The sequence below is a fragment of the Microcebus murinus genome, chromosome 3 (assembly GCF_040939455.1).
Source record: "Microcebus murinus isolate Inina chromosome 3, M.murinus_Inina_mat1.0, whole genome shotgun sequence".
NCBI classification, from domain to species: Eukaryota; Metazoa; Chordata; class Mammalia; order Primates; family Cheirogaleidae; genus Microcebus; species Microcebus murinus.
The window spans coordinates 87,698,054-87,723,107 of NC_134106.1; the positions used below are offsets into that span (position 1 = coordinate 87,698,054).

Below are 25,054 nucleotides of genomic sequence, written 5' to 3' on the forward strand. Positions count from 1 at the left end.
GGGAGTTGGAAATGGATTGGATAGGAAGAGTGAGGATGGGAAAGAGAATTTACCATTTACTGAGGTGAGGACGTTTACAGGAAGATATTGTTGGTTTGGGAATGAGAATAGAAATGAAGTGTTCAGTTTTGAACATTTTGAGTTTGTGATGGCCAGGATCTATCTAAAGGAAACTACTCTGTGGGTAATTAGATGTATAGGTCTGGAGCCAAGGGAGGTGGTTTGGGCAGAAGGCAGAGATTTGGGCATTATCAAACAGGGTTAACATTTGACACCATGGATGGATGTGACTCTGTGGGCCTCACTGATAGAAAAGAGCACCTCAGGTGAGCTCTGAGGAACACCATCATTTAGAGGTCAGTTGGGGAAAAACTCCAAGATGAGGACTTAGTGGCAGCAGCCAGTTAAGAGGGGAAGAAAATTCAGGAGACTTTGTTTGTTTAGTTTATTGAACAGACAGAAGCAGCCAAAACCACATTAAACAACTACTACACATATGAGTCCAACTGGAGAGCTCATTATTTTTTTCACTACAATATGATAGACTTTTTTCCCTCCCTTTCAGGAAATTACATTAAGAAAGCGTATTGTGGTATGAGGAAGAGTTTTTTTTTTTTTTTTTTAATCAGTTGGGGACTTAAACAGTGAAAAGCCTGGTAAGAGTTATGAAGCCATAGTCCCAATACGCACAGGCTGAAGAGTGGGAACGAAGTTACTGAAGGTGCACACTAGGAAAAGGGAAGCCAGTGAGGGAGGGCAAACGTGTGGTATGGTGGTCACGCCCCTGATGCACAGGGCCTGGCAACAGCAATGAGAGCTGACTTTTATTGGGCTCTTGGAACATGCCTGATCCTGCCCCAAGTTTCCCATGTAAGATAGCGATGTCGCCCAAATCACATGGTTCACTAGTGATGAAGTCAGGCTGTCTGACCTCAGTGGATCTCGACTAACTGCTGTTCTATTCTGCCACAAACATGGTATGCTCACAGATTAAATATTTATTGAATAAATAAAAGGCAGCATTTTAGCCATGGAGAGGCACCCAGGTATACTCAGGATTCATGGGCTGCATTTTTAGAATCAAGTCATTGTAAGCAGCATTGGCAGCTGAAAAGTGCCTGGGATTTGAGGTTGGGCTTGACTTCAAGTATTAAAGGACCCATTCTTTCTGGGCCTCAGCTTTTTCTACTGAGGAGTGGATAAGAACTACTCCTGGTTTCATTATGGTTTTAAGCTGGGGTCTGACAGATGGCCGGGAGTTTTCCAGGTAGGGATAGGAGCAAGCATGCAGCAGTGTCAGAGGCAGGGGAATGGTTTGGGCAGATGTCGTACAGTAAGTGAGGCTGTGGCAGCTGGGTCTGATGCAGCTGCAGTGTAGAAAGGGAGGAGAGAGCAGTTTGAAGTCAGGTGAGAGCCCCTGGTCAGAGTGAGACCACGACAGCCTACAGCATTCATACTGAAGGCCCTGGATTTCTTTTTAAAAAAGCCACTACTAATTTTAGTGACCTTGGTCAACGAATCACCTGCTTGAGACTTAGCTTACTCAGCTATTCAGTTGGGTTGACAGTTGCCACAATAACTTCATCAGGCAAGTATTTAATCAGTTAATGCCATTTTCAATACCTGGTGGTCTATCCATAAAGTGCTGTTCAAAAGTAATGATAAACGTTGGTGTGGTCACCAAATGAGAATAGCTAGAAACAACCAACCTTTCCTTCAGATTGACTGGCATCCGTTCCAGTCAGTCCTCTCTAGTTCATGTTCAATCCTTAAAATCCTCCAAACTTCTGTAACACTCAACCACTTATAAATTTCATAATGGACATCATTAAATTAAATAACAGCTGTGATTCACTGGTTTCTTGTGGGCCTCATCATTCGGCTTCAGAAACAAAGGCCAAATATTTTCTTAGTGGTCATTATTCGAAGCAGTATATGACCTGACCCTCAACCTAGGACCCGATGAGGGATTCCTGGCTCCTTACCTGGTAATAGCCGGTGGAATTTCTTGAGTATTTTTGTTTTGTGACAGATGAGATGATTCAGGCTTTATCTGGTGATGAAGAACTATATGAAACAGTGACGTTATATGGTCAGATTGCAAAACAAAAATGAACAAGAACCATTTAAAGCCCACTGGAATGACTATAATTTCATCCAAGTTATCTCTGATTATTAGGAAGGGGCTGTTGGTGGTCAGCGAAAACTGTAACCCACGTATTCTACAACTCTCCTGACTCCTGAGAGTAAGTTTTCCCTGCGGCTATGCAATTGGCTTTGGATATTTACAACCTAGAAAATATTGGACTTCTCAGAAGTACAGAATATTATTAATACATTGGAAGATATTTTAGGATTATTCTACACCAGTTAACTTAAAAGACTTTTAGCATCATTCTCATTCATTCATTCATTCATTTATATCATTCAACAAATATTTACTGAACACCTGCTATGAGACAGGTACTCTGCCAGAATCTGGGATACAGTGGAGAAGATGACAGACATGGTTTGTACATTATATTGAAAGAAGACAGAAAATAAGCATGCAAGTAGATCAAAAAGAGCATTTCAGACAGTATAATGAAAACAAAGTGCTACTTTGGGTTACAAAGTGACTGTGTGTGGTTCAGGAAGACCTTTCTGAGAGAGGGCACCTGAGGAGAAAGTCACACATAGACCTGTTCGGGGTGATGCAGGGAATGAGGATGCTTAATGCTGGTTCTTAGCACCTGTATTCTCATGGTCTCCCATGACAGGGCAGGTGAGCTCCCAGGGTTCTGATGTATGCCAGCAGTCCCCATCTGGTTACAATCAGGGGTACATTTTCTCAATTTTTTCCCCTTGATCATCAAGTTTTGAAAGTTCTGCCAACCATACAAACTGGAGTTATTTAGTAATACCATATGCCCTTGGTGTTACAGCTTTTTATTTCCTTTTTATCATAGATAGAGTTTAACCAGCCACCCAGAATTACCAAGGGCATGTAATAATACTATGATATGAAATTCCATAAAACACTCTCCCAGTTGTGGCTGTAAATAATAAAGCTAAGAATAAATACAGACACCTACGTGTCTTAATTTTGGTTGTTATTCTGTGCTCTATCCAAGGTTGATCATGAACTGGCCGCCTTTGATTGGAGGGCTGTGATTACTTGAAATGTGAGTCAGTGGCTGGTCCATTAATTACTCAACTCATAAATGTATTTCATGTCATCAACAGCTACCCAGAGCACCTGTCCCTCTTGAGCCAAACGTTGTGTTAATAATCATGGAAGCCCTGATATAACACCTGGACATTTTAGTTAGGATGTTAAGCCTTATTGTGAGAAAGGACATGGTTTTCATTAGATTTTAAAATTATATAGACCTGGAAACAAACACCCATAACTCCATCAGTGACCCTTGGGGAATCCACAAACATAGGTTAGGCCCTTTTTCAAGTTTAACTTCTGCAATATATAGAGAAGAGTCAACTTGAGATCCACTGAGCAAATGCAACTTGACCCAACCACACAGTGAGTTGGTGGCAAACCTCTGAAACCCTAACCCAACATTGCTCCGTTGAGCTATGCTGTCTCTTGTGAACTCTATAGACCATGACGCAGGCCCTCTGGCCTTGGGCATAATTCTTCATTCTAAGCGAATGGAGAACAGTGTTTTAAAGGTGAGCATGAAGGGACTACCTGCTTAACATCCTGCCTTTTAGGATGTGAGTGAGTGTTAGAATGCATGTTTCCGAAATGACAGCAACACTGCAGGAGCATGTGTGTGTATGTGTGAGTATAAAAGAGACATATATGTGTGTACAACAGAGGCAGAGGGACATGAAGAGCTTCCCTGGAGGAGGGGGCCAACAATGTCTTTCTAAAGTGGCAGAGAGTGATAGTAGGACTACTTTTGGTCAGTAGCATGTGGTTAAAGAAAGACCTCTCGCCCACCCCTGATTTAAATCATCCCGTTTAGATTAGAGAATTCTTGAACAGACTGTGAGGTCCTAGATCTGTCTGGATCACGTCATCACACACACACACACACACACACACACACACACACACACACACACACACACCCTCCCTCACACATCCCAGGCTTCAAAACAACCAACCTTTTAAATAATGACTAGCACTATAGATCTAGAAACAGAACTTATTCTAATAGTATTAGGGTAAGAAAACAAATGTAAACAATTTACCTTTTTCTGCTCCAAGGACCTGTATTAAATTAAAAAAAATAATAATGTTTAATGACTCATGGTAATAGAGAATTAAATGTAATACCATGTGTTTTTTTAGATCATTTGGTTAATAGAGTTTGGGCAAAGTTTTTGTTAATATAGATTTTATTAAAAATCGACAATTCTCTAAAAGACTAAACGAAAACTAAAATTTTAGACTCTATGTGATGTAACAGACAAGTACAAAGTCTGCTGATGAGACTATAAATTGCATCGGCTCTTTTGGAAAGCAATTTGACCATAGTTATAAAAAGCCTTAGAAATGCTCTATTCTTATCCCAGTAATTCCACTGATGAGACCAGTTAAGAAACAACCTGAATTTTGGACCAAGTTCCGTGTACAAATATGTTCAGTACATCCCTACTTTTATAGTGTCAAATTATTGGAAACAGTCTACATGCCCAGAGAAGTGAAAATCATTAAGTTAATTTTGGTACTATCCTCCCTTATTGGAATATTATGAAGGCATTGTAAGTATTTATGTAGAGAATGAAGTAGGATGATCACTATAAGTATGCATCAATATTACATAAAAAGTTCAGGATAAAAACTGGGCCCATGATATATTTTCATGCTGCTACATTTTATATGTATGCATATGTGTGTGTGTATTAAAAAATGATTTAAAGTAATATGATAAAATATTAGAGGTTGTGTGTAAACAATAAGGCTATGGTTAATTTTTTCTTTATACTTGTTCTGAAATTTTTATTTGAAGAAATAAGCATAAAAATATTCACATTATTCTTTTTAAATGTAGCCATTTATTTTTCTGAACATTTCCTTTCTCTTTCCTTCTTTAATGGCGGCAGAATTCCTAATCAAGCTTTATTATGAATATCTACATGTTTATTGGGTTCACATCTTTGGGGGCCCACTCCTGAAAAATCAGAAATCCTTACAGTAGGTGCAGTATTTGATGGAGTGTTTATGTGACTGCAAATAATTTTATGAAGTCCATATGGCATCAGCTGAAGATTCACCCTAGGTATCATTTATTATATATTTATTAGATAAAAAACTTCTTTAACCTGGGGGATGAAAGAGGTCATTGAATGGCCTCATGTGATCCGTGAACCTTATGAAATGAAAAGCCAAAATTTTTTTTCTATAAATATGTGTATATGTGTTTTTTCCCCTGCAGTGAGGAAGGTTTATTGTACCCTTGACAAAATTTTCAAAGAGGTGCGAGGTCCGTAATATGTTAAAAACCATGGGCTTACAGATAAGGTCCAAAGAGGTGATGTCGTCTACCCAGGTTCCCATAGTTATTTTGAGGCTAAACTGACCCTGAACCCCGCTCTCCTGACTCACATTTGCTTCATTGCCAAGAAACCTTTAGTAACAAATTGCTTAGAGAGGCATTGTATGTCTTGTCTGAAGCTAGCCAACAGAGAAGAAGCCTTTTTGTTTCAAAGACCTTGGTATCCCCTAGGGTTCTGGAAAGAGGATGTACATTTCATTATGGACAACAGACAACAGCCAATCTATAGGCTAAGTAAAAAGGGTAATGAATCCATTCTAATGAGTGGTTTGAGAGTCTCCCCACTGAGTCTTCCCCAGGACTTTGAGCCTGGCAGTTCAAAGTGCTCAATCAGATGGAGCAGCAGTTCTCAGGCTTGTCAAAGGCCGGGAAAGCAGAACTGTAAATACTGCTGAGAAGCCCTCTGCCTGGAGAGCAGATATTTTATTTAATTGAGATCCAGCCAACTTTTTGCTTGAGGGCTCTGAATTTAAAATCAAATGCAATTAGAAAAGCAGAGTGAAATCTCTCTAGTTTTTCTATTTTAATTTTTTTATTGTTAGGAAATAAACACATTCAACTTAAATAGTGATATCTCCTTTATTACTTCCCTCTGTCTCCCGTTTTTCCTCTGTCTTCCTTCCCTCCAACCTCCCTGCCTTCCCTTCTTTTCTTCTCCCTCCCTCCTCCTGTCATCTTTGCCTTCCTTTTTCTTTTTTTATTACTTTATCTCAGAGGTGTTTCTGTATTTTTTAAGGCAGAGAGTCATGGCTGTGGGGAGGAGACCTGGACTTTGCGATTTCCTGGACTGGCTCTGTCTCTTGCCAGCTGTGGGGACTCTGGCCAACTTTGCCACCTCTCCTTATTCTTTCCTTAGGTCTTTGTGAGGATAAATTGAGACAGCGAGTCTCCACTTTCTTTGACGACTCTAAAGTGCCTTGTGAATTTGAGTTGGGGTAGGTAGCACATCATTTCTGCTGGAACAGATTCTAGCCAGCAAGACAGCATTCAAGCAAGCACTTAACACACACACAAGGGCAGCACTGCACTTGGAGACGAGATGGGATTTTGAAATGGAAAAATGGTCTTGAATCTCAGCCCAGACAAACAATGGGGGAAATATCTCAGCAAAAGATAAGGAGGAAGAATGTATTTTTCCACTAGACCTTGTTCTTTAGATGATATCAAGTTCTAGCAGAATGCCAACCAAAGTGGCAGAGGAAACAAGCAGTCTTGCATGCTCCCTGAAGTCTAAGGCTGACTTCGCCACTTTGCTTTTGCTTGTTTAGGCTCGGAGGGCCTACTGTTCTGTCAAACTGACCAATGAGTCCATAGACTTAGGGTCATCTTGAGTGGCAGCCAATTACTACTTGAGATATATGAGCCTGACCCACAGGAAGAAAGGAGTGGAGTCCTGGGTTCGGGCACCTTAGATGTGTAGGTTCCCCCAGCAGCTGGGAATCACCCCCAGCTTGCTCCTTCCGGGTGGCACTTGGGAAGTCCAACAGCTCCCAGAAGAGCGTGAGCCTGGTGAAGTCCTCTGTGGAACCAGAGCTCGTCCTCTCATCCAGCAGTTATGTATGTCATCCTTCTGGACATGATTATTTTATGGACTAGAGGGATTAGAGGTATTTGATATGTTGCTTGAGTGACAGACTGGATATGTGACTTTTGATTTTAACATTCTGACAAAGCCAACAAATAAAAAAGAAAGAAAATAAGGAAAGAAATCACCCTCTATGGTCAAGATGCAAGAGTATAGGTCATATACAAAGACAAGAACCAAATCCCTTAGAAGTCAAGTGGGAGTGAGGTGAGGCCACTCTTGTCGGACTCAGACTTTCCATCAGTCATGGGTGACTCACTTTCCACCCTTAGGGCTCTACATCTTACATGACTTGTAGTATTTATTTAGCCTCTACTAGTCACCTGGCCATTTGTGTACTTACTTCAATTTACTTTGCCTTTATCACAACAACTGTGTAAAGAAATGTACCCATCCCTATTTTATGGCTGAGGGAATAGAAATGGGAGGGTGTAGAAGCACTTGTCAAAGTTCACAAAACTAGTAGGTGGCAGAGCAGGATTCAAACCCAGGTCTGTGTGATTCTGAATCTCATATTCCTTCTACTTTGCAGTTCTGTCTTTCTTATGAAGAACAAAGATCAAAGTACAATGCAGTTTCCAGCATTTTATTTCTGCAATGCTGGAGATTGGAGGCCATCAGTGGAGACTTTGCCTTCTGTGTGGAATTGGGTGTGTTCTTTATTGTAAAAGTAAACACTGAATGAACATCGTAGGCCAATAGGATCCTGGTTTAAAACCTGGATTTCAACTTGCTTTACTTTGGATTTATCATTTTTAAAATAGGGATAAAAGTACATTTTGAGCATAGCTATTGTGAGAATTAAGTGTGACAAAGTAACCGAAGAATAGCATCTTGCCCATCACAGACACTCAATGCATAAAAATTCTCTTGTTTGCTTCCCAGGACAAAATTGCTACTTACTTCATTTAAGTCCTTTAAGCTTATCTGTCTGCAAGAGAAAGAAATACGGTGTTACATAAAATACAAGTTCATAATGACCAAGGTAAAATCATTCTGAGCCCTCACAAACCTCTCATTACATTTTCATTGCCAAATTAACAGCCCATAGTCCAGTGTGATATTTATCACTGTTCCATAAAACTAAAGCCAGGTTATTTTTCTCATAATTTTCTAAGGAAAAGAAGAAGTTAAGAGCCAATATGAAAGGTGGTGATAGAAAGGACATGAATAAACTTGCTTCTCATTTTAGGAGAATTTAAATAACATCATCATTCCTCCTGACACTTGATTTGTCATGTCAAAGTTTCATTGGCACAGTTGGGCCTATTATTAACCTGATTTTAAAGCTCTTAATCTTTTGCTTTGAGGACATGTTAAGAGTTTTAAATATGAAGCTGTCAGGTAGTGAGATCCTGGGAAGGCATGTGTAAGAGAAAGGACACTGATACCAAAAGGAGATCTGAGGCAAGAAAAAAATGACAGGGAGATAACTGGACATGGAATTTGATAATATGGACAATGGAAAGGTCTCAGAATACACTCCAAGCCTTTCATTATATTGGTAAGTCAGTTAACTTCTCTACACCTCATTTCTTTTTCGTCTGCAAAGTGGCAATAGGAGTATTCATCTTGGAGGGTTACTGTGTGAATTGCCAGAGATAAAAATAAAAATGTTTGGTATTCGGTGGACACTATTTTTAGAATGTGGTCAAAATCAGGTAAGGCAACTCTGAAGGGAATGGGTGAGGGGGTACGTTCCATTCACACAGAGCTGCCAATGAAAGACTGGATCTGAAGAATGCAATGCTGATCTCAGTTGAAAGCTGCTGATCTAGAGTTGGAAGGGTCTGTTTGTATCAAGTAAGAGGATCCCAGAAGCATATCATGCACAGACATTATAGCCCAGACTCAGATCTCTAAGCAATAGGCGACCATACTGAGATTCCCGTTTTAAACTTCTTATATCAGCCCATCTGAGACAGTACATCTTTACCCTTTCTCCCCCTTTTAGTTGGACGTGGGAGAAGATAACGAGATTTGACTCTCTTTATCTTCAGATTTAACTCCAGATTTGACTGGAGTTAATGAAGTAGAACAAACACCTATAGTATGAATTATTTTGGATTAAATTGCCCTGAATTCTAGTGTTTTGAATGTTTAAGAGGTTCTGGTGTATCGGGAATACTGACAGATCAGCTGTGTGGCTTCCATTTAAAATGTATAACTGATTTTAGAATGGTGATTTTATATTATGGGAGTCAAGACATTTCACTCTATTTGTAAAGAATTTGAACTATTTAAGAGAACATGAATTTTTCTATATCTGTACATTTACTGCATTACATTTATAAAAGTTGTTAAAGTTCTGCTTGCTAGGATTGAAATCTGCCTTGTCAGCATTAGACATACTTAAAAATCAAGTAAGTTAAATTTATAATGGTGTTTCAAATGCTTACAGGGATTAACTGATTTTGTACATAAGTCTTACTGTCTAAGATTCCTTAACCTCTCTAACCTGAGTTAGTTTAACATTTGTTGAAGAACAAGCAGAGTGATTGTCTCTCTGTTTAGACAAAATCACAATTGACAAATGAGTAATGCAATCCACTGACAAATAGAGAAGTATACTTTCTAGATTGAAATTTGAGGCATCAGGAAAGCAAGGCTTTGGAATTTGTAACTTTAATAAATTGCATTTAAAGCAAGAACCAAAGTGATTATAATGAGGGCTTTCTGTGAAGAGCAGGATGAGAAATTCTGGTCTCCTGACGTTTGGGTCCTCTCCACACTACCACATAGACTCCCTGAGAGCTTTAAACATATACATTCGTCCAAGTTCTGTCTGCTGGAGATGGCCAATAAATCATGATCATTAATTACATAGGATTTTTCCCCCCACATTTTCTCCTATGCATAATAGGTACTCAGTATAAATATAAGGATATGACCTTTTACGATAAATACAGGCCTTCTTAAGCACCCCTTACTTTTTGGCTTAGTTTTAACTAAATTGAATTTGAGTCTTTGCTTTGTCTTCTGTGGGCTCTGTAAGCTGGAAAAGTTAAGTTCCCTCTCCAAGGCTTAGTTTTTCCGGCTGTAAGATGCATAAATCCAGAGAGTAATGAAGAGGAGTGTTCAAAGTTGTAATGAAATATATATTTATATATATATTTCATATATATATATATATTTGGGATAACACTTTGCATCTGCAGAACACTTTATTATTCACCCATTCTATAAAATTAAACTTTTTAGCCTGAGATTATTATAGATTTCCAAGAGGTTGTAAGAAATGATACAGAGAGATCCTGTGTACACTCTCCACAGTCTCCCCTGGTGGCAACATCTTGGAAAACCATAATAATAAAGTTTACACTTTAAGATCAGTAGTTTCCATTCATAAATGAGAATTTGTGTATCTTCATAATCCATGGTTTCTCTCTTTCAAGAGACTATGGTTTCTTGATATCTATAAAGATTTTTTTTCCACTTCTGAAATCATCAGAGCATATATTTATGCCACTGCGATTGCTTGAATTGATGTGATGCCAGCCAGCATCGCTGTTTGAGAAGGGAAAGCCAAAGTTAGGCAAGTGAGTGTTTTGTTTCTTAAATATCAGGTGCTGTATTTAACTGATATTTTGGATGAACCCTGCAGCGTGGGCCATTGAGTGTACTGAAGCTTAAGGACATATGGTGGCACAGTGAAGTCTCTGTATATCTGTGTCTTCATCAGTGAACTGGGGATGTTAATACTGCTTTTGTCACAGTGCTGTTGTGAAACTAAATACGCAAATCCACACAAAAGACTCCAAACTGGGTCTGCTGTGTAGTTAGAACTCAGAAAACGTTGATGATTACCCTTATTGTTACTTAGGATGATTATATGTGGTGCACAGGACATGGTATTAAAATTGCAGTGGGTACATACTAAAAAATTATTTCCTTTTTAATTCTCTTTTAGATTATGTCAAGAAGAGAGTCTCAATGTGGTGGTTAATATATATTAACCGTTCTAATATTTGCCTATTTTATTTTTTGTCAGAGAGAAAATTACCTAGGCTCAAAGTTTTGGTCTGAAAGTAACTGTATTGTAGTTATTTATGGTAATGATATTAATCTTTCTTTTAAGCAAATTTATTTTAGTAAAAAAATGGGCTGAGAAAAAAAATATTAAGTGCATAGCTATTGTAAAAATCAAAATGATGGTGCATAAATGGTTGAGGATGTCTAACCAACATTCCCTAAACTTCAAAGTTCTCTTCTAGTTTTGAGCTGTCAATGAATGATCTACATGATGTTTTCCTTCACTGAGGTGCTTTGATTCAGCAATTGTTTTGTGAAGCCAAGGCTTAGCTTTAAAAAAGAGAATGGCAGATGTGACAGAGACAAATGGGGGCTGAAACACAATAGTTGGACCCGTGGTCACCATCCAGGGTGAGAACAGCCAGTTGCACAGGGCTGCGGCTGTCGGGCTGTCTGCTGTTGATGCAGTTGATGGCCAGATGTAAACCATGGCCTTTGCTTTTGGGATAGACATTTATTTCACTGGCAGTGCCCTACGGAACAGCTGGCAGAAAGCGAGCAGGTGCTGTTCTGCGTAGGTCAGCTTCAGACGCTCAGATTTCCAATATTCCTTCTGTTTCCAGAGCAATAGCCTCATGTGGTTATTTACATGTGACCTGGGCGTCAGTAACAATGATCTGACTATCCACGCGCGCCCTGCCGACAGCGAATTTGAAAGCACAGTTTTCTTCCTAAAGCAAAACTCTTCTATTTTCTTATTTCTGGTGGTCTTCCCAGTGTCGCCTATAGGGCTGTGCATGTTTTTGTCCCCTCAACCGTCATATGAGGACCTTGTGACTTTGAGTGACCTGACTTCTCTGAACCTTCTCGGCCTTTTATGCCTAACAGGTGGGGAAGTAATGTTTACTGAGCACCTGAGTGCTATCCACTGGCCTGGGCACTTTACTCTTCCAAGGCTCAGAAAACCATACTTTACAGTGCTGCTGAAAGGATTCAGTGAGATAAAATCTGATTTCTCTCTGGAAGTGTTTGCGGTGAAGAGATCCAACACAATTATTATCACATCTAAACGTGATAAATAAATGTTAACGATAACTACAGGAACCCCTGCGATAAAAAATGCCAACTTTTAAAGATGTCAATAGCACCAGGATGATGGCACAATAGACTGGTGTGATTCGGGCTTCAGAGGGATTCCTTGGGCAATTGAGGGAGCATAACATTGGAAACTTGGGCATAGATAAGGTGTAATGACTTTCAAGGCTTTTGTGGCAGAACCTGGTTCCCTCTGGGTACATAGTTATGTCTGCACGTTAGATCTACCTGAAAGGGGTCTGGAAAATACTAATGCTTGAGTCCCACATCAGAGCAATTAAAGTAGATATGGTGGATAGTACTTGTTAAAAAGCTTTCTAATTATTTTAGTATAAAGTCAGGATGAGAAATATCAGGAAAATATAGCCCATTTCAGAAACAAAACAGGTTTATGGCTCATTCTGCTGAGTACATATAGGAGAAGCTAGCTAATGTCTTTCTTTCTTCTTTCTTTCTTTTCTGTGCTATGACAGGTATTATCTTAGGCACTTTATAGAAACTGCATACCTTCACATCACAATTCTATCCCATGGGGATGGTTATTTTCTTTTTATAATAAAGAAATCAGGACTCAGAACTGTTAAAGAGTTTTCTGAAATCAAACAGCCAGAAGTGGCTCAACTGAAATCCCAGCTCTGTTCTGCTGGGTCCCAAGATACTGTTCTTTCCAGCATGAAGAAACAGAAAGAAGATAAAATCCTCTTTTCTCCACACTTAACAACCTCATCACCTTTGATATTTTATTGGTCCTATTTTGTCTCCTTACTTCTCTGTGGTTTGACTGGTCCTTAACATATCAGACCAATTGATCAGGAGTTTTAGGGATGGTAAGTTTTATTTTTCCAGTTCTGATGACACCACTTCATAGGTTTGATGGTTTATTATTGTTGTTGCCTCCCAGTTTCTCACTGTTTGAAAATGGAAATCAAAAGAGAGCAAATTTGATGACTCTAGCTTGGTGAGGTTCCTTTGAAAGCCATGGAAGGAAATACATATTTATCAAACATCTACTGAACATCAGGCACTGTACTAGGAAATGCAGATACTGAAATGAGTTAGTCCCTCTTCTTGGGGTAGAAGAATCAGACTTGTACTCGATATATTATGCAGCGTGATAAAGACTCCAATAGGAAAGGGCTCATGGTATTAATCCTTTGAACTCGTTCGCTTTTTTCTCGATTCCTTTATTCTACTCGGGATTTAATTTTTTAAATACCCCAGATTTTACAAAGCACGGCATTAGAATAAAAAACTGGAGTTTCTTTTCATACAAACTTATTTATTTGGATTTTTTTATATTTCAAATTATTGATACATTCAAAGAGTAATTTTAATCTCTATGATTTTTCATGGTGTGATATTTTTTGAAACATTCACCCACATGAAGACCTGGTTTACATTCACATGTTTCGCAAATATAAATCGTCTCTCTTCTTCCTCCTTTGATTTTTCTGTTAGAACAAACAACACACTCTTTGTGTTTTTTTTGTTAGGGTGAGGTGTGATTATATGGAGCTTTCCATCTAATCGTTGCTCTAAGTTAGTGGATAATAATCTACCCCTGGAAGTTAGTGTACCATCTCTGAATTCTCCAACAAGATCATGTACTGGTTTCCTAATAAATTTCACATGCGTTATCGGTTTTCATTTTTTCTTTTTTGGCATTCTTTGTACAATATATAGGAATTTACAACACTGACCTCAAGCCCCCAGAAAAACAATGTACACCACCATTTTAGAGTCTTCCTCATAAAACAGTATGTGCTTGTGTAGCAATCAGCTATATGAACACCCCCCATAAACTTTCTATAGTTGGTCATGACCTTGGGTTTGAGAACTGTTTCCTTCCCACCACCACACACTCTCCTTTCCACAGACTCGGTCTCTGAAGCATCCCATGTACTGAGCACTGTGACTATCCTCTTATCTTTCCACACAAGAAGCATTACATTTTTATCCCTGAAAGCCACTATCTCTCCTTTCTTTAGCTTTGGATGTTTGATAACAGGTGGATTATCTTTCCTATTGGGCATTATTGTCCCTGTCAAGTGTGTTTTTTCCTTGAACAATTTCTTTGCAAGAGTGACACTGGTGTAATACCTGTCAGTAAAGAAATGATAACCTTGAGAACCAGGTACTGAGTTCTTCAATCTTTTATGAATCTCTAAAACTATTCTGCTAGTAAAAGGGAGATCAGGTCTGGCCAATGTTTCAGATGTTATTCCTCCATACTAAGGGACAAATGAATTTACATAACCACATTTTGAAGCTGAGAGCGAATATAAACGAATACCCTGTTTTGTTGGCTTTTTAGGATTATATGTGATGAAGTGTATCTTTCCCTTGAAACCAACAACAGCCTCATCAACAGCAATCTCTCTTCCAGGACAGAATCTCTCCTTAAATTTCATTTCAAGGTGTGACAAGAAGCAGTTTACCTTCTCGGTTCTTGTTCTTAAATCTTTACTTGACTTTTGATCGTTTTTCAAGTGTAACATCCAAAATATTTGCAAGAACCTTTCTCTTTTGAAAATCGATCGAAAAAATGGTGTATGAGACTCAAAATCCGTGAACCAATAACTCTGCAAGTTGTGGTGATTCAATACGCCCATATTTAGTATTACACCAAGAAAAGCCTTCATTTCCTCTATCGTCACATCTTTCCAATTATTCCCAGTGGATCGCTGGGATAGTTCTTTCTGGCTAATTGTATGCCTAGCATACTCATTTGTCTCATCCGTTACATTTTTTATCAACGTCTCATTAAAAAACAACTGAAAAAAGTCTATTGGTGTGGCACATCCAGAAGGAACTTGAGGTCCAACATGTAACTGACCAGTGGAGAAAGGGATTCTGCTAGGCTCTTTGTCATTCACAGAGGTAGATGTCCACTTTTCTTTTTCCTGTTTTCCCCTCCTGAGGGGGGAAATTCACTCAGAACGTGGGACTGCTAGGGGGCAAACCAATCATCCAACTAAACCCTGTGTCAGGACAACATCTGTAATATGCTAATAGAAACCTAAACAAACCTAGGAGATGAAAAGATAAGGAAGGTTCTTTACCAAGGGAAGATGATGCAAGCTCGAAAAGGCATGATGCAACGACTCATGCCTTGGACCCTCCTACTCAAGATTGCTGCCTATGCAAAAGACAAGCTTAGGTGGTGGCATCAGTTGAGACGGCATTTACATTTTACTTGTCCTTTCATGCTAATGAAAACAAGAAAAATACTGGAAAAATAGACAAAAATCCCCCTTCCCCCCTCGGTGAAACTACAGGTCGAGTATGGCTCAACATACGAGCTGCAACCGATGCTAACCGCGTCGAGTCACACTCGACATCTGAGTGCAAAGGGTTAAGATGCAATAAATGTTGGTTATAAATGTGTGCCAGCCAGGCACTGGTAAGCACTTTATGGGAATCATCTCATTTAATTCTCATAGTAGCCCATGAGGTAGGAGGGAGATATTAATATCATCCTTACTTTGCCACTGCAAATACCTTGGGCTCAGAAAAGGTTAGTACTTTGCTGGAATTGCTTTAGCAGTTCCAGCAAAAGCAGAGTTTCTTAAGCTCTCCACTATTTGCCTTTTAAGCCTCATTATTCTTTGTTGTGGGGCTGTCCTGTGCACTGTAGGATGTTTAGCAGCAGCGCTGACCTCTACTCGCTAGATGCCAGTAGCATCCCTCACTCAAGGTGTCACAACCAAAAATGTCTCCAAGCATTGCTAACAGTCTCCTAGGGAGAGGGAGGACAAAGTCTCCCCCAGTTGAGAACTACTTCCCCAAATCCACTAGTTCTGCAGTCCCCAAACCCTGGGCTGCAGACTGGTACCAGTCCATGGCCTGTTAGGAACTGGGCCACACAGCAGGAGAATGGCAGGTTACTGAGTGAAGCTTCATCTGTATTTACAGCTGCTCCTCACCACTCGCATCACCACCTGAGCTCCACCTCCTGATCAGCTCAGATCAGCAGTGACTTTAGATTCTCATAGAAGAGTGATCCCTACTGTAAACTGTGCGTGAGAGGGATCTAGGTTGTGCTCTCCTATGAGAATCTAACACCTACTGATCTGAGGTGAAACTGAGGCAGTCATGTTAGTGCTGGGAAGTGGCTGCAAATACAGATTATTATGCACAGAAACCACAATAAATCAATTGCTTGCAGACTCATATCAAAACCCTATCTGAGTGGCACATGACAATTAAACTATATCTGGTGGCAGGCTTTATAGTGGCAAGTGAGTAGATGTACTTCAATTGTACAGCTGCATCTGGTGGCAGGCTTTAAGTCAGAATCTGACACTTTAAGTCAGAATCTGTACATGGGCCACTCATTATTTTATTTGCTACTTCCATCCATGCCTCTTTCTTGCACTGGGCACTTGTCTCAGTCACAGTTTTGGTAAGCCCACAAGCTAACCTGAGCAAAAATGAGTAAAAAACAAATGTTGCTTGAGAGCATCTTTGAAAAGGGGGAAAGACCCAATGATGAGACAGCGGAACTGCCAAGAAATTGAAAGGTGTATTTAAAATAAAATAATAAGAGTCCTACTTAAATAACAGGTTCATTGCAACAGGCGATTCACATTCTCCAAGCCCACTTTGTATAATATGTGACAACCAGCTATCCAACAATGTCATGAAAGCTTCAAAACTGCTTCACCACTGGAGACCAAGCACCCTGCATTAAAAGACAGGCCTTTGGAGTTTTTCAAAAGAAAAAAAAAATGTGAACATGAAGAACAGAAGCAATTACTGAAGGCCACCACTTCATCAAATGTGTCTGCACTGAGAGCATTATTCTTAGTGGTTAACTGCATTGCTAAAGCTACGAAGCCCTTTAGTATTGATGACGAGTTGATCCTGCCTGCTGTTGAGGACATTTGCTGTCAACTTTTAGGAGAGGCTGCAGTTCAAAAGGTGGCATGTGTTCCTCTTTCAGCTAACACCTTAACTAGATGAATTGATGAAATAGCAGAGGATATTGAAGCATGACTGTTAGAGAGGATTAATGAGTCACCATGGTATGCAAACCAGGTGGACAAGTCTACCGATGTTAACAACAAGGCAACAATGCTCGTTTTTGTGCGATATGTTTTTCAGGAGGATGTGCACAAGGATATGTCGCATGCACTTTTGTTGCCAACCAACAGACACCACAGCTACAGAACTATTCAAGTCTTTGATGTGTACAAATCAGGAAAACTGAATTGGTCATTTTGTGTTGGAATATGGATGGATGGAGCAGCTGCCATGACTGGACGGCTTTCTGGTTTCAATTCTAGGTCAAGGTGGTTGCTTCTCAATGTGACTGTGTCATCTATCGAGAAATGTAGACTGACAAATGTCACCTAGACTAAAGAATGTTTTGCAGGATGTGATTAAAATTAGCAACCACATGTTGATGTGTCCTCAACCACATGTTGACATGTCATCAACCACATATCTGTTCACGTAGCTCTGTGAAGAGATGGATGCAGAGCACACACATCTTCTCTTATAAAAAGAAGGGAGATGATTTTCTAGAGGTAGATCACTGGCCAGAGTTTTCGAGTTACAAGTGCTACTCCAGAGATTTCTTTTAGAAAACCAGTCACCATTGCCAGCACATTTCAGTGACACAGAATGGGTTGTAAAACTTGCTTACTTGTGTGATGTATTCAATCTGCTCAATGAACACAATCTGTCACTTTAGGGGAAAATGGCAACTGTGTTCGTGTCATCAGATAAAGTGGCTGTATTCAAAGCCAAACTAGATTTATGGGGGTGGCGAGTGAACATTGGGATTTTTGACGTTTCAAACATTGGCAGAGATTTTGAAAGAGACTGCACTAGGGCCTTCTTTCTCCCAGATGGTGCATGATCACCTATCTCAGCTTTCAAAAGAGTTTGAACATTACCTCCCAACCACAAAAGACCACTGAACAGTTAAGGAATGAATCTGTGACCCATTTGTGACTAAGCCAGGTGAATTAACTTTTTCCACGCTAGAAGAGGATCAACTGCTTGGGATCTCCAATGATACTGGCCTGAAAAGTATTTTTGAGTCAATTTCAAATCTCAATACCTTCTGGATTAAAGACAAGACAGAATATCCTGAGATTGCCACTAAAGCACTGAAAAGCCTGCTTCCATTTCCAACATCCTATCTTTGTGAAGCAGGGTTTTCTGCAGTGGCAGCAACCAAAACGAGGTTATGGAGTAGACTGGACATAAGCAACACACTTCAGGTGTCACTGTCTCTCATCACTCCTTCCTAGACGGGACCATCTAGTTGCAAGAAAACAAGCTCAGGGCTCCCACTGATTCTGCATTATGGTGAGTAGTATAATTATTTCATCATATATTACAATGTAATAATAATATTTAATAGAAATGAAGTGCACAATAAATGTAGTGTGCTTGAATCATCCCCAAACCCTCTCCCCACTCTACCCCTCCACTATCTGTGGAAAAATTGTCTTCCATGAAACTGGCTTGATGCCCAAAAGCTTAGGGACCACTGTACTAGCTCATGAGAAGTAGAACATAAATTTCAACCTGGGTAGTTTGAATCCAGACTTCAGAGCCTGTGATCCCTCCCAGGGTGCTAGGCTGGTTGAGGGAGGGACAGACAAGAGAGGAAGCTCTGTGGCAGAGAGGAGGAGGAGGAAGGGGTTTCCAGAGGACTTATGTTCTTGTGGGGCAGTAAAGGACGAAAAGATGAAGAGACACTTGCTGGTCAACTAGGAGTGAGGGATGACATTTTAGGCTATTTAATGTCTCCTGTTAGAGCCAGTCATGAATGGGTTTTCCATAGAAGCTCAGAATGAGCCTGATATCTTGAATTTCTGTACTCATGATAAAGGCTTCCTAACTAATGCCCTGTGCCCCAAACTGCTGATTCAAGCTTGCAGTAAGAAAGCATCATTCATTCTGTACAGCAACAGAAGGAAATGCTAATGTCTGTTCTGACTGCTAAAATAAAGTAATTTGGGGAATGTAGATTCTGTGGGGGGAAAAAAAGTTCATTTGAGTTAGTCACATTTTGTGATTAGAGTCAGCTGCTGAATGTCCCACTCATTTGGGAGTGGGGATCCGTCATCAGGACCTAACACCAGAGGGTTGGTTTTATAATATTTATTTGTCAAAAAGGCAATCATGTTTTTGATAAAAGAGTTTTCAAGATTGGTTATATTTCTCCAACCTGGATGATGGGAAGCTGGGGGCCAATATTGGTTCTGGAATAGCCTGAACCCCTTTCAGTTTTTACATAAAATACGCTGACTCTGTACTGGCATTTGACATTTTCTTTAATAACTAATTCAGGCTGCAAGTGAGCAATTCTTTCAATAACTCATTTTATTACACAGAATGTATTTTCTGCAAAGACTCAAACCACAGGCTTCTTCTAAGACTTCTTTTCTCTGTCCCCACCCCATGAGGGAGCGGCTCAAGGAGGTGATTTGTTTGGCTTCCCTTGTCCCCCTCCCCCACACCTACTCTCTCTTGGTCACTTCTCCAGCAGAAATAACAAATTTCTCACCTGGGCCCTCTCTGAGGGAAAGTTGACCTGCTTCTCTCTGGCTCCAGGGGCAAGGGCTGGTACTTCTTCAGGACCGACATAGGAGGACTGTGGGAAGAGTCACCATCAGAGCCCAGGCAAATTTGCTGCACCAGGGCTCCTCTGAGCCTGAATCCCCACTTCCCTCCCGCCTCCCCCCCCCTCCCACGCCCTCCCCCCCTGCCCCCAGGGTCCCCAGCTTTGGGGTGGAAACTTCAGCTCTGGGATGCCAGCTTTACCTCATGCAGCAGCTTGATCTATTTCAAGTCCCTTTGAATGTTACACTATTTATTCCTCTAATTAGAGTCTAAATCTAGCTCCCTGAGACTTTCTCTTTGGTCTGGTGCTCTTGTCTAAAGGGGCTGATATAATTTTCTACAGAGTCTCATATGCTTTTTAATATGCTGCCTATTTGGGTTTCAGGAGGCCTGGGGTGAATATGGTAACAGCCTTCCATTTATGCCAGACTGGAAGACCTGAGGTTTTAAAACTCCCCAAAGAAATATGAAAATGTTTGAAAGCCAACGAATGCCTCACTCTGCTATTTTTTCCACCCGTTCACTCATTTATTCATAAAGGGCATTGGGCACTTTGGTTGATGCTGGAGGTTGAGAGAGGAAAAAGACACAGTGCTTGGCTTTAAGATGCTTCCCTCTAGGAGGGGACAGAGAGAAATGATGGCCAGAGAGTGTCACGCATGCTACGGCAGAGGTACTCACAGGGTCCACCTACAGCAACAGGAGTGGTGGCTCACCCAGAGCCTCAGCGGTCAAGTCCGTTGCTCTTGCCTCTCTCTATATCTATATCTGTATCTATATCTATATCTATCTATATCTATATCTATATCCACACACACATATACAAGTGTAATAATATTTGTATTTATATATGTGTTATAATCATAAATATATGCACTTAAATAACTACATATTTATGTATTTTAGGTCTCTTCAGGGCATATCACAGTCTCATATGAATCTGCACATGCCAGATATATACCCATCATATGATGTGGCAGATTTCTGTACTAAAAGTAGGGAGAGAAAGAGGAAGCAATAGAGAAGAAATACATTCATCAGGAAGTGATGAGTGTAGCTATATTGGGTAGATAATTGTGAATGAGTAAATGATAAAATGGATGAATGAAGGCTTGTTTAATCTTGTTCATTGACCAACTGGTATTAGGTTTTCAATGCCAAATGTTTGTTTCTCTTTTCAAGTGCTGGTGCAAATCGTTTAAGTGTATAGCAAAACAAAACACTGCTGTAAATGTCTTACCGAGGAGGTGGCAAAGGAGTCTGTAAAAGGAAAGAGAAGCAGAAATTAAATTTATTGTTCTTGGCCAGGCGTGGTGGCTCACGCCTGTAATCCTAGCACTCTGGGAGGCCGAGGTGGGAGGATTGCTCAAGGTCGGGAGTTCGAAACCAGCCTGAGCAAGAGCGAGACCCTGTCTCTACTATAAATAGAAAGAAATTAATTGGCCAACTAATATACATAGAAAAAATTAGCCGGGCATGGTGGTGCATGCCTGTAGTCCCAGCTACTTGGGAGGCTGAGGCAGAAGGATTGCTTGAGCCCAGGAGTTTGAGGTTTCTGTGAGCTAGGCTGACACCATGGCACTCACTCTAGCCTGGACAACAAATCGAGACTCTGTCTCAAAAAAAAAAAAAAAAAAAAAAAAATTATTGTTCTTTGAGCAGGGCCAATGGTTAACAAATTTTTGGTTTACAAACAGAGATTATGAACTTCTAGAACATATTTTTCAGGTGATATTTAAGACTTCGCCTTGCCTACATCTTTATACTTTTAAAGTAAAGAGTAATAAATGCATTTTAATGCTTTCTCTTACCTTGTTCCTTTTTATGTATTTGTCTCCTAAAATGTAAGAGGAAATACCAGTGAATTTATGGAAAATGTCATCAAGCACTATTTTTACATATGCTTAAATAGAAATCATTTCTACTTTTAATAATATTGATGATAGCATCAATTAACATTTGTTGAGATCTTATTAGGTACCTAGCATTATGCTAAACATTTTAGTTGTGTGGTCTAATTAGATCCTCACTCTTGTTCTGTTAATGAGGATACTGAGGAATGATCAGTTAAATAACTTACCTACCAGTCACCCCATTAGTGAATGGCAGAATGAAGATTTCATTGCATATGGTGTGACTATTAAAGTCCCCTTGCAACCACTGATTCCCATTTCCTGTCTGGAATTATATATATATATATATTTATATACACACATATATATATTTACATATATAAATGTAATTAATTCAAGTTTCTACCTAGCATCTTCTTCATGGGATGTTTATAAGCAGAGAAAATAGCATCACAGAATTTTCAATGTAGAAGAATTTTTGAAGACCCAAGAATCCAACTCCTTTATTTGATGGATGACAAAACTAAGGGCAAACTGGGTGAGACAATTTCTCAAGACCACTGACCCTAGAAAAAGTCCAAGTGAGGCCTGGACCAGATTTTCTGATCTCTAGGTAGTTTTACTTCCACAGTTCAATTCAGTTAAAAGACAATTTTGAGCTGCTACTCTGAGCTAAACACAATACCAGTCACTGGGGCTAAAAAGAGAAATACAACAGGGTCCTTCCTCCCAAGGCGCCCACAGTTGGTCTATTACTGGCCGAGCTCAGGCAGTGGGGACGTGGTGGTGAAGATGACTGACTCTGTCCCTGTTGCTGTAGGGATTATTCCTAAGTGGGTAGACATGCATTGGAGACATCATGAACAGTTAATGTGATGGGGAGTTCAAGGAAAGAAGGACATGGTATTAAAGGAATATATGGGAGACTTAAGTTAGTCTGGGACATCACAAAAAGCCTTGGTGAGGAAGTAATATTTGTGTATCTCTAAAAAATAAGTGTGGCATAATAAATGTTGTTTTATAGGACTATGGGGGAAGTCAATGAGAATATGTATCCTCTTACTACAGGAGACTTAAACCTCAACCAAAAACTCTCTGGGTGGTGACAAATTCAGCCTCCTTTCCTTTCCTCATTTGTGAAACAAGAAGGTTGGACTAAGTCAGTGGCTTCTCCCTGTGCTCTGAAGCACCCCTGGACTGCCCCTTGGAAACCCCAAGGAGCCTGGGGCAGTGGGCCTGGTTTCTGGCTCCCAACCACATCCACGGGAGGGGTGGGGTTGGTAGAGCTTTACTTCAGCCCGTTGTCTGTTGTGTCTCCTCTTGAGATTTCTTTTGGTAAAAGGTCCATTCCCCGCCCCCCCCCCCAAATAGCACAACACAACATGAAATGGTCTGGGTGATTTTAATGGCTCTTCTGACTCTACAATGATTACTTGATTGAATAAAATTACCATTCTCCCTGTTTGTTTTCATTTTTGGAAAACACTTTATAAATGGGTAGGACTGTCTTCTTTATATGAATTCCAAACGCTGATTGCACACAGAAATAATAGATGTTCTTGGCATTGTAAAAACACAAAATATGACCCAGAATGAACTTCAACAACAACAGCCATCTAGTCACCGTGAGATCTTTGGCTATTTCAATGGTAGCCACAAAAAAGCTTAGGCCACATGATGCTTGCTGAAGGCACCAAATCAGAAAACATAAAATTAATTTCCTCTCAATTTATTGTTCATTGGCTTCACCTTCGGAGGTCCCTGGTAGACTGCTTGCTGCTTGTGCTGATGACTTGCCCTGTCAAACCAGATTTCGGCTTTCCAGGAGGTCCTTTTTCATAGGTACCCCCATACTTACTGGGGATCAATTCAATTCACTGGAAAAAGTTCAGTAAAGAGACTGAGTTCCTGTAATCCAATGGGAACATTCCCATTTACTGTTTCAGAGATACCTATTCAGTTTGCTTCAGCGGCTCTGAGTGTAGAATAAGACATCTGTCTTCCTTCTATTCATTAATTTATCATTGACCGCATAGTACATGTCAGACATGGATTAATTTTTAATATTTTTATTGATGTAGATGTCAGGGAATATACCACCAACAAATAAAGTTGCTATTTGCACGTAACTTACATCCCAGTGGCAGAAGATAGAAAATAAACAAAAGCATAAATAAATAAACAATCACAGGTGGTGACAAATGCTACAGAAAATGGCCCAGGTAAGGGGGATAGCAGGGCATGGAGAGTGAGAGGTGGGGCTGGGGCTGCTGTTTTTAGGCAGGTCTGAGGAGGTGTCTCCAGTTAGAGGCTGAAATCAGGGGCCTGAGTAAAGTGAGGGAGCATGCCATGTGATACCTGGGGACAGCGAGTGCAGAGGTCCTGAGGTGATATCTTAGTCTGTTTTCTGTTGCTTAAAACAGAATTCCTGGATGCCTTATCCAGAAAACGAATGTATTTCTTATAGTTACGGAGGCCGAGAAGTCCAAGGTTGAGAGGGCATGTCAGGTGAGAGCCTTCTTGCTGGTGGGGATTTTCTGTGATGTTCTGAGGTGGTGGTATAGGGCATTGTGTGTCAAGGGCACGGAGCTTGCTACTATGCTAGTTCAAGTCTTTCTTCCTCTTCTTATAAAGCCACCAGTTCCCCTTCCATGATAACCCATTAATCCATGAGCTAATTAACCTCTATGGGAGGGCAGAGCCCTCATGATCCAATCACCTCTTAAAGGCACCACCTTTCAATACTGCCACATTGTGGATTAAGTTTCAATTTGAGTATAGGAGGGAACATTCACACCACAGCACTCTGCCCCTGATGCCCCTAAACTCATGCCTTTCTCACATACAAATACATTCATTCCATCCCCGTAGCACCAACGTTTTAACTGATTCCAGCACCAACTCAAAATTCCAAAGTCCAAAGTCTCATCTGAGAGCTTGCGGAATCAAAATGAGTTATCTACTTCAAAGATATAATGGTGGGACAGGCATAGGGCACACATTCCCATTCCAAAAGAAAGGAATAGGCAAGAAAGGAGTTAAAGGCCTTAAGCAAGTCCCAAACCCAAGAGAGCAGACATTGGGCCTTAAGACCCTGCACACTGGTGTGGGGGTTGGGTGCCCAAGGCCTCTGGAAGCCCTGCCCCTGTGGCTTGGCTGGGCTTAGTCCACCCAGCTTTCCCAGGCTGGCATCACACACTGATAACTCTGGAGTTCTGGGGTCTCAGTGGTGGGCCTGCTCCCACAGCTCCACTAGGCGTTGCCCTGGTGGGGACTCTCTGTGGCTGCTCCAATACCACAGTTCCACTCAAGGTTGCTCTAGGGGGGGCTCTCTGATTCCTCTGTCCCTGTGACAAGTCTCTGCCTGGGCCTCTTTTGAAGACATCCTTTGACATTGGGTGGAGGTCGTCAAGCTTCCACATCTCTTGTTTTCTTCAAGCCTGCAGAATTAGTACCACATA

The 25,054-nt window shown here is 40.5% G+C and overlaps 1 protein-coding gene across 1 annotated transcript in view; it reads right to left on the minus strand.

Annotated features, from left to right (window-relative positions):
- The window catches only part of CLNK (cytokine dependent hematopoietic cell linker), a 104,975-nt gene that overhangs the window by 24,163 nt on the left and 55,758 nt on the right, over window positions 1-25,054 (minus strand). The window contains exons 9-14 of the mRNA XM_076000455.1: window positions 21,552-21,577; window positions 20,981-21,000; window positions 19,685-19,771; window positions 7,993-8,020; window positions 4,198-4,216; window positions 1,986-2,067 (exon numbers count right to left, since the gene is read on the minus strand). Coding sequence (XP_075856570.1) covers window positions 1,986-2,067; window positions 4,198-4,216; window positions 7,993-8,020; window positions 19,685-19,771; window positions 20,981-21,000; window positions 21,552-21,577 — 262 coding nt within the window. The remainder of the gene's footprint in view (window positions 1-1,985; window positions 2,068-4,197; window positions 4,217-7,992; window positions 8,021-19,684; window positions 19,772-20,980; window positions 21,001-21,551; window positions 21,578-25,054) is intronic.